The sequence below is a fragment of the Corylus avellana genome, chromosome ca8 (assembly GCF_901000735.1).
Source record: "Corylus avellana chromosome ca8, CavTom2PMs-1.0".
NCBI lineage: Eukaryota > Viridiplantae > Streptophyta > Magnoliopsida > Fagales > Betulaceae > Corylus > Corylus avellana.
In genome coordinates, this window is record NC_081548.1 from 9,103,058 (window position 1) to 9,114,000 (window position 10,943).

Consider the following 10,943-nt stretch of genomic DNA (forward strand, 5'->3'; position numbering starts at 1 on the left):
TTTGATAGACATCAATTTTTTACAATTCGTTAAAACTGAACAAGTAACTTAAGCAAACAAAACAAATTGAAGAAATAACTAATTTATGCCAAAGAATACAAAATCACCAAAGCTCCTTTAGTACCAAGTTTTGATCTTTGTCATTTGTCAAGAGATCACACCACCCTTCTTTCTCCCCAAAAGGGAATTTACTTGGTTGCGTCAGTGCACATTTGTTTCTTCTCCTCCATAGGTTTTTTGCACCATGCAAATATTTATAACATATGGATGGAATAAATATGGGTTCTTTTCTCAAATGACCCAAATTTTGACTAAAATTCACAAAAATCTTCATTTATCAAGCTTTCTTCTTATTCATTATTATAAGTCTTCTCATTTATCACCAATGGTTTAAAATCACAAAACTCGATGTCTTTGGGGGGCTTGGGAATCAGAACAATGGCTGCTTTTAATAGCTCTTTGTTAGCTAAATTGGGTTGGCAACTCTTGAATGGTCACTTGGCTGATAAATATATTGGAATCTAATGCCTAAGGAACTGTCTTATGCTCAAGAAATCATTATGGCTAATAAATAGTAACAAACGAGCCGTTAGTGGTTGTCAGCTAAAAGAAAATGCAAAGTACTAGCTTTTTTGGTTCTTTAACTTCCGGGTTGGTTTGGTATTGAGAGCAGCACAACGCTCTATCTCTCTCAATCATAATAATTTGAAACGTTGGGTGGTCTACCACTAAATAGACAGAGTATGCCTGAGATATGAACGCAACTCATCATGAGATCTTTGATACAATACTTATGTTGTGCAAGTACCATATAAATACGCATCAGAATATTTTTCTCTTTCCCACTCTATGTGAATGAATATGAATAAAATAGCACCAACGGAGACTGGCTAATTACTCCTTAAGCAATGATATGAATAATTTATTCACCACATCTATTAAATGCATGCTACATAATGATGCACTTCAAAAGTAAACTATTTGATTTCTAAGATACACTTACAAGGATATTTTATTAAAAAAAAAAAACAAAGAAAAGAAAAAGATACATTTACAAGGATAACAACCCAGTAGCATGCTAGCATGCCACATAATCTTTAATGTTTGTTGCAAGAACATAATTGACAATTGACATCCATTGTTTTCTCCTTAAGTTTCAACCTCAATAGATAACCTTTCGTCATAACCAATACTGAGGCCACATAATGATCATTGCCAATTAAAATTGAGCAATTAACACCAAAAGTAGTCATGGAAGATGAAGTCAAACATCTTGATTTAATTCATCGACAATGTGCCTATAGATTAAGCACAACTAGCTCATAACTTACAGATGGTCTAAGAATGATAAAGAGGTCTTTCTAGTTTCCGATCTACGCCTCTAGTTGCCAACCTCAGTGTTCAACTAATAAGAGAACAATCTACACGTTATATATATATAATCAAAATATCATTAAAAAAGCAAAGCACAACCCATAACATGTTTATGTTACATAAAACTTTCAAAATGTATTTCCAAATATCTTTAAATATTACAGTGGCCAATGGATGCCATATGTTCCCCATTTGATTTAAACACTGTTTGAAGCCTAAGAACACATAGGAAGAGGATCTTATTACTTGCATTTCCTGGAATGTTGTACTGAAGCGTGACCTAATTGTCTAACAGGCTTTTCTTGAAAGAACATTTTAATATTTATTTCTAAAGTTGCAGCATATTAGAGACTTCCTAACACCAATGATTTTTTTAACAAAAACCTCCCACGTCACCTACTAAAAGGTATAATGCTAACATGGTGTCTACCTTTTTCTTAACAGTATATACTTAATTTTAACATTTAGTTGAGTCTTTTCATTTCATATTCTCATATGATACTAAATGAGTTGAAGGGGTTGTGTCTTTTAGTTTTTTCAAGAGTTATTTTACATAGGAGTTACATGGGAGTTATATGAGATGTAAATGAATGAAGTTATTGTGAAGAAGTTAGAAGGGTCATTTGTATCCTATAAATACTCATGTAAGCAAGTTATTTTATCAAGTTGAATAAAGTTGAATATTTTATCAAGTTATTTCACCAAAGTGGTATCAGAGCCATAGTTTATTGATCCTAGAGAAATGGCCAATTAAACCTTCCCATTTCAATTCCCTCACCTTTCCAAAGATAATTTTGATAATTGGTGCATTCGTATGAAGGTGTTTCTTGGATTGCAATATGCTTGGGAGATTGTAGAAAAAGGCTACGATCAGCCTAGTGAGGAAGCTTCTTTGAGTCCTAATCAAAGAGAGTCTTTTCAAAGACTTCGAAAGAAGGATCAACAAGTTCTCACTCTTATTCATCAATGTTTGGATGAAGCAATGTTCGAGAAGGTGGCAAATGCAACAGCCTCCAAGCAAGCATGGGAGATTCTTCTAAACTCCTATCAAGGAGTTGATAAAGTGAAGAAAGTTCGCCTTCAAACATTAAGAGGCGAATTTGAAGTTTTGCGAATGAAAGAATCCGAGTCGATTGCGGATTATTTTTAAAGGGTGTTGGCCATAGTAAACCAAATGAAGAGATATGGAGAAAAATTGGAAGATGTTCGAGTTATTGAGAAGATCCTCTGTTCCTTGCAACAAAAATTTGACTATATCGTTGTAGCTATTGAAGAGTTGAAAGATTTAGAAACCATGAGTATTGATCAACTCATGGGATCTCTTCAAGCCTATGAAGAAAGGCTCAACAAGAAGAAGGAAGAGCCATTGGAGCAAGTTCTAACTACAAAAATCTTTTTCAAAGAGAAGGAAGAAACTTAGAAAGGAGTCAAAGAGGACAAGGAAGAGGACGCGGTCGTGGCCGTGGTAGAGGAAGAGGAAGAGGCCCACATAATTGGAACAATTACGAAGAAAGAGGTCAAGCATCAAGAGGACGAGGATGAGAAAATAATTGGAAGCAATATGGAAGAAGGTATGATAAATCTCAAGTGAAATGTTATAATTGCCAAAAATATGGTTATTATGCTTGGGAGTGTAGAAGTGATGCTAACAATGTTGAAGAGGAAGCCAATTATGTTGAAAACGAGGAAGAGAACCCACTTTGTTGCTTGCTTATAAAGGAGAAGAAAGAGGAGAGAAGAACTCGTGATATCTTGACAACGCGGCAAGCAACCATATATGTGGAGACAAAAAAAAGTTTGTCGAGCTTGATGAGTCGGTGACCAGAAATGTTATTTTTGGAGACTTGTCAAAAGTTTCAATAAAAGGGAAAGGTACAATCTCAATTCGCTTGAAAAATAGAGATCCGAATGCCGCCATCCACCCACTACAAAAATATATATTTTTTGTCACGGACCGTTAGTGACGTGTCAAGGGTGTTAACACGTTACTAACGGTTAGTGACGTGTCAATGGTAACGTGTTTGACAGGTTAAAAAATTGGTCGTAACTACTAGAAATGTAGTAACATGTCATATTTTGACATGTTACCATTTAGTAACGTGTTAGTTTTGACACGTTACCAAAGTGGTAAAGTGTTAAGTTTAACACATTACAAAAATTTTGTAACGTGTGTCATAATTGACACGTTACAAAATTTTTGTAACGTTTACACATAACACGTCACCTTAAGGTAACGTGTTAAATTCTGTGACACATCACTATTTGATGACGAGTCACAGTGAACACGTCACCATTTGTGGTAGGAAAAACAAAATTTTCTCATTTTCTGGGGTCGTTATACCCGAATTTAGGAGCCGCCACATGATATACGAGTTACATTAACCTAACTATCAGAACCTATCGCAAACTATCCATCAATCTAAATATAATAATCCAACTATATATATAAATAATCCAACTACCACAAATATATACATCACAACCGGTACCTATCACAAATAATCTAACTATAAATATATATACATCAACAAAACATAGGAAACACACAACTTACGTTATACACAAATACAAAAAACTTAACTTAAGTCTTAAGTTATACACAAAAAATTATCAAACAAACACTAGTCCAACGAAATCCGAGTGAACATCATCATGACCATTATCTCCCGACTTCTTCGCACTAACTGCAAATGATAAAACAAACAATCAATTAGCAAATTTACATTTATGATAGAATCTTATCAAGTCCTAAGAGATGAGCAACGTCCAAGTAAATTCATCATACTCAATCATATTCAGGTTTAACAAATTGAATGATTGTCGCATAAACAACTTCAGCATATATATCTACACGACCTACGCACAAACACATATACATCTATATGTATGTTTATTCAATGAGGCGGCTTCAATAAATATGGTAAGATTAAATATGCAAAGCTCCAACCACAACCAAACCAACCAAGAACAACAAAGTAGATTATTTTGAGTTAAGTATATATGCTATTTGATTATTATATATTGCTTTTTTATTAAGTCATATATATACTCACGGGGTTGCTGAACGACACGTATAATGTCTTAACAAACGAGACTTCTGTCTAGCCAGTGTCTGGTGTTGGCTTTCATTTCGATCATCGTCCTCAGTTTCTACTCTTACGTCATCTACACATATTACGTTGCAATTGTGTTATGTGTCGCATAAAGATACGAACAAAGTTTATTTATCAAACAAAATTACTAGCCATTTAAATGATAGTCATCTCGTAAGATAATCGTGTTACTAAAAGATAAACAATAAGAATATAGTGTTACCTGATCGGCTATCTGCTGAGGATCTCACAATCACACGGGCTGGGGACTTCGCGTCTTATAGAGCCCTGACATTCGTCACCTCCGGCTCGGAGCTTATACGTCTTGAGCCCTTAAGGTTGTGAAACTAGGCCTCATACGCCGCCATCTGCGTAGCAATCAGTGAGGCCATCTGCGAAGCCATTTGCGTAGCCATCTGCTCAGTCACTTACGCGGTCACCACCGTAGTAATCTCCCCCTTCTGCTGGGCCAGCATCGCATCCATCTGCTTCTTGTGCTTCTCCCTCTTAGCTTCAATGGCTCTTTCAAGTTCAGCACGAGAGACCATCGAGCCGCCAGGGTTCTGCGACCATGCTTGGAACGGTGTATAATATGAGTGGATGTTGCCACGCACAAGCAGAATATTCTTACTAACCGCTCGAACACGACCCGCATAATCAGGCTTATTGCCGTGCGCCTAGGCGTACACGTCATTCGGTGTCCACCGAATCGTCCCCTGAAGCCCATTTACCAGTTCTGCAAGGTCAGTTTCCAATAGCTCCTCCATCCATGCCTGTACGTTACATTACACATAATCATTGTTATATATATAATTGTTAATCCTCAATAAGTTAATACGTAAATAAAAATTCATGACAATGTGGAAGGAACTTACATTTCTCTTTGCGACCACCGGATTTGGGTAGCTACCATCTTTCTTTCTATGGGTCTTGATGTAATTCCTCCCTCGCGTAGGAGCCCTGTCCGAAGTAATTACCTGCAATAAGTTCAAACCATCAATGAAACGTTCGTATATATATTACGCAATATATGACATGTACATATACATATGGTAAATTAGAGTAGTACGTCCTCATGTGACACCCTTGCGAAGAAGCTCTTCGAGCCGGTGTAGTGTGGTGTTTGATTCTGTGCTTGTATGTCTCTTATGTGCTGAGCATATTCCTACGAACACAACATGTAGACGTTATTAATATCTGAGCCATCAAACTATTACAATTAACGAAACACAAATAGTTTGAAATTGTGATCTACTTGATAAGCGAGATCACACCATTTCACCAACAATTTGTCCACGTCTGCGGGGTTGTACTTTGCAATGGTCTGCTCCATCCTCGCCGCCACTGTCGCAAGAGTATCGCTGCACTGAATGTTGAGCTTGTGCCTCAAAAGCTTCAACTTCTCACCCAAGTCTCTGAACACGTCCTTTTTTCTTATCGCCATATCCGACCTAGGCATAATGTAGAAGTGATTCTACATTAGTTAAGAACCGGGGTATTAAAGCGTTGATTGTTTTACAAAATTTAATATACAAATGCTACATATCATAAATTAAGAACATCTAATCTACACTTACCATCAATGACTCAAATAAATCCTCCTCATATTTTCTAGTACCTCCTTCCAATCGTCGGCTAGCCTGATAAAGGACCCGCTCTTGACAATCTTGTCCGTCATCCATCTAAATTTCCCCCCACTTCGTCCTACTGGTTGCCAAGCGCCATTATACTCCACGACGATCCTTTTCCCATCGAGAATGTCTCATAACTTGTGCGAGTCATTTACGGTCAACACTTCAAATTTATCCTCGTGATCTGCATTGATGTTTAATTAACATACAAATGGCGAAACAAATATTATTTGAATTTATGTACTAACTACATGTACCATCATTCATAAATATGTACATATTTATGGTTTTGAATAGCATACATACATACCTATCATTTGAACCTGGTCGACAGCCAATACTGGCCAAGCAAGGTCATCGTCTTGCTGACCGTACGCATCACCTGTCCCATCATCCAAGTCATCGGGGGCCTATGTCTCACTATCATCCACACGTGCACTGTTGTGTGACGGCCGATCGAAATAGCTGTGCAGCAATAAACCCAGTTGGGTCAATGTGGGTGGCGGGGATAGCAAACTCGGGGATTCGTTTGAGTTGCGAAGAGTAGGCTCATATCGATACACTAGCTAAGTAAGGCCTATCGGACAGGGTGGGTCAAGGAAATCTGGGCCTAGATCAATCGAAAAGCCAGGAATGTTAAAGACATAATCGTCTCTCGCAGGTGTTTGCCCTTCCACATGCTTTGGAAGTATCGGTCGATACCCTGATTGCTGCCTCAGAAGCATAGCACCTTTCTGCGACTCACTGTCAGTAAGGTCATGATGCGATCTCAACCCATGGTCACCCGTAGTTTGCCGCCCAAAAGATTGTGCCCTCCGTCCTCATGTTTTCCTCCGAGTACTCATATCAATCTGCGAAATACATGACGCACCCAATTAGTTATGTGTATAGTGTAAGAAATATTCACCGCTTATATATTGAACAATTGAGAGTCAATGTACAAATAAATAACTATAAACCAATCAATGTACAATATTTAATTTGTATGGAATGACATACGCTTCGATTGGTGCTAAGTCGGGTCGGACGTATTGGATGTCACCATGCGGATCGTACTGGTGATTATTGTTTAATAGGAGTGGCTCACTCTCGTGATAGTTGGCATGATCATCATGAGGCCCTTGACCCTGACCAACATCGTAAACGTTTCTAGGTTTAATCCTCACAGCGCAAGCCCAATCTGGGTTCCTTTCATCTTCGACATAAAAAACTTGTTCCACTTGGGAAATTAGTACATACGACTCATCACTAATCAGCTCCCCCTATGGACAAGGTTTTTGAAGTTGACAAGCGTTAGGCTATACTCGTCCATGTTGTATCCCCTGTCCTTTGTGTTGTCCACCTAATCACACTTGAACATAACATACTTTGTCCTATCGTAATACTCCACGTCAAGTATTTGAGTTAGCTTCCCGTAGTATGTTTCGCCATAAACAGTTGGGACACACACGCCACTGTTCTGAGACCTCTTTCCCACATCATGTGCGACAGTGCGAAAGAACTTGCCGTTGACCACATATCTGTTATATTGGACTGTTGAGATCATCTATCCTTTACAATGCATTACTAGTTTGTCACTCATATCCTTCCTACGTCGATCGTCCGAACAATCGACCTACGAGTTATATACAATGATGAAGTGTAGTTAGTGCGGTGAGAAAATATTTTGGAATTTATTAGGTGTGCATGACACTAGTCTTACATAGTCATGGTACCAATCGTAAAAATGCTCAAAATGTTGGGTTTCCAACTGATCGTTCGTCGTTCGCCCCTTGTTTGCAGTTTGCCTAATCGAATCCTTTTGCATCCTACATTTTGAAATTAAATCCATTAATTATAATTCACAATTAACGGAGTGGCATAATATGAACATGCATATCTTTATTACACAATACTCATGTCCGCAGTTGGAGGAACTCATCTGAGTTAAACATAATATAACGGTGAATTTGTGTCAATATGAGTTGGTCGAGGACGAATAGTGTTCCCGCTCCTTTAGACCCATTCGGGTTTCGTTACGATTTATTGTGAAATGTCAATGCATTCTCTAAATAGATCGAGCAGAACGTCACCAACTCGGTTGTTATGTAGGCCTCCGCAATGCAGCCCTCAGGAGCCGCTTTATTGCGCACAATAGATTTGAACTGCCAAAGCTCCTATATATCAAAACTAGTCAATCATTGCATTTACTAATTGTTTTTAAATAAATATAGGGCAACAAAATTTATATTTTAATTTTTTACGTAAAATTTTACCTCTCTCCAGAATACATCCACCTAGTACTGGTCCACTGAGTGGGCATTCACGGACAAGATGCACGACAATGTGAACCATGTTGGTGAAAAAATTGGGGGGGAATACCTGTTCCATCTTGCATAAAGTGATACAGATGTCAGCCTCAAGTTGGGTCATATCCTCTTATGTGAACGCCGTTGAACATATACCCCTGAAGAATGCAAACATCTCAACCAGAGGTCTAACCACGTTACCTGGCAGTGATCCACGCAATGCAATCGGGAGAAGTCGTTGCATTAATACGTGACTGTCATGACTCTTCAAACCCGATATCGTCCGTTCCTTAAGTTTTACACATCAGAAAAATGTTCAAGGCATATCCGTCTAGCACCCTTACATTTCGAAGCACTTTTAGGAAACTAGTTTTATCCTCATTCGACATCGTGTGGCAAGCATAGGGCATATAGATTCTCCTATCATCGTCCGTGAAATGATGAAGTATATGTCTCAAACCCATTTCTTGCAAGTCTTTACAGGCTTGAAGGTTGTCCTTCGTTTTTCCCTTAATATCGAGTATTGTGCCAATTATATTGTTCATCACAATTTTCTCTATAGAGTGCTAAGATTTACTTGGTTACTAGTATCTGGCAAAGGTTGTGGTTAGATACTTAGATAGTACCTCTATGATATTACTAGTATGGATTTTTTTTTTTCCCTTTTGAAATGACTAATATGGATTTATCTTACTAATAGTTTCCTAATTTAAGAATTATACTTATTTCAAATTGTATGCAAGGAGGTATGTTTTTAAATATACCAAATTTTTAAGGTCAATTTACATTTTATCAAAGAATTAATTGCATTTTTAAAAATTACATTTTAAAATTGCAGATTTTGAAACTAATATTTTTCTTTTTTGAGAGCCCCTACTATCAAGTCTATCCTTAAAACACCCCTTTTGCAGTCTTCAATCAAACTTTGACACCTCACTTAAACACACCAAATTACAATAAGACTAAAGCACATGATTACATATCCTTCTAACCCACCAATCTCTAAACCACTTCACCCCTCCGGCCAAACGCAATCACCGGAATCCATGGAGTCACTACCGGAGAGAGAGAGAGATGGGTAGATGACGCGACCCAACGTGGGTTAGCAGACCCACGTGGGTCTAGTTGGGCTGGGTCACGGCCTAACCTTGCCGTGGGTCAGGCCGTGAACCACGGCTGGGTCAGAGGACCTAATGTGCGTCTCTGGCAAAGACCCACGCTGGATCCCTGACCCAGCCGCTGGCTGTGACCCACAGTTGGGTCCGGCCATCCAGTTGTGGATTTCGGCGGTCCCTCTATATTTCGATGGCGGCGTTTGGCCGGAGGGGGTGGAGTGGTTCATGAGTTAGAAGAGGGTGTAATCTGGTGTTTTTTAGTCTTAGTGTATTTTGGTGTTTTAAGGATGGACCTGATAGAAGATTTTCTCTTCTTTTTTATGGTACACATTTTAAAACTGTAAAACCAAACCAACTATAACTCTTTTTGTTTTACGTTTGTTTCTCGTTTAATATGTTTTGTGAAGTGGGTGCAAACTTAAAATAAGTTTGGCGTCAAGTTCCATAATTTTGCAGTGGTGATGGAAAGTGAGTGGGATTCAGCTTCAGTGCTTGACCTGGAGACTACAACCTGCTTCTTGGCACTCCAGGCTATTAGAAATTCTCCCAAGAATACAGCAAACCCCATGGTAGACCTGCGATCATCCGGACATCTTGCCCAATCAGAGTCACAAAAAGCATTGAGTTGGAGAATTCTCTTCGTGTAGTAAAGTCCATGATTAGGTGTGCCTTGGAGATATCTGAATACTGGTTTGGCAGCTGTCCAGTGAGTGGATGATGGTGCATGCATATGTTGACACAATTGGTTGACTGAATAGGCTATTTCTGGTCTGGTAAGTGTGCAGTACTGTAGTGCCCCAACCACTTGTCTATAAGGTGTAGGATCAGACAATGTCTCACCATCTAATCTGGAGAGTTTGGATCCAGAGGTGCAGGGAGATTTTGAGGGTTTGGCTCCACCCATTTGTGTCTTGTGCAGTAACTCAATGATGTACTTGGTTTGATAGATGTATAGACCAAATGCATCTTTGGTAACCTATATACCAAGAAAGCAGCTCAAAGGACCAAGGTCTTTTATTTTTGTTAGGACACATGGCATATTTTTGTTATAACGCATGTCAGTTCGTTAGTTTGATTGACGGAATGGTGATAGAGGTACTAAACCGGTATTTACCCATAAGTTAGGTATTATCTGTGATATGAATTAAAACCTAAGTGGAAAAAATAAAAAAGTGAAAACTTAGGTACAAAAAAAGGTATTGACATTATTTTATATTATTATTAACTATTGATTAAATGCTTAAGTTCACATTATGTGAAACTTAACTTTAATGCATACTTCTCACCGTACACCGATACACTCATTTTAATACCAGTGGAAGGCCAGGTAGATGTAACTAGGCTCTCTCTCTCTTTCTTTTCGATTCTATATTGTTCATCAATTATTGTGCACGGTAAAAAAAATTGGTATTAGAGCCATGGTTACCTTCCTGGGACAAGAGT

The 10,943-nt window shown here is 38.3% G+C and overlaps 1 protein-coding gene across 1 annotated transcript; it reads right to left on the reverse strand.

The window, feature by feature from the left end:
* Positions 1–9,918: 9,918 nt before the first annotated feature.
* Positions 9,919–10,404, reverse strand: LOC132190855 (uncharacterized mitochondrial protein AtMg00810-like). The gene has a single exon (XM_059605889.1). It carries the CDS (start codon positions 10,402–10,404, stop codon positions 9,919–9,921), a length of 486 nt encoding a protein of 161 aa, XP_059461872.1.
* Between the last annotated feature and the right edge of the window lie 539 nt (positions 10,405–10,943).

Coding starts and splice junctions, on each gene's coding strand:
- LOC132190855 (XM_059605889.1), bottom strand. CDS start 10,404: ATGGGTGGAGCCAAACCCTCAAAATCTCCCTGCACCTCTGGATCCAAA.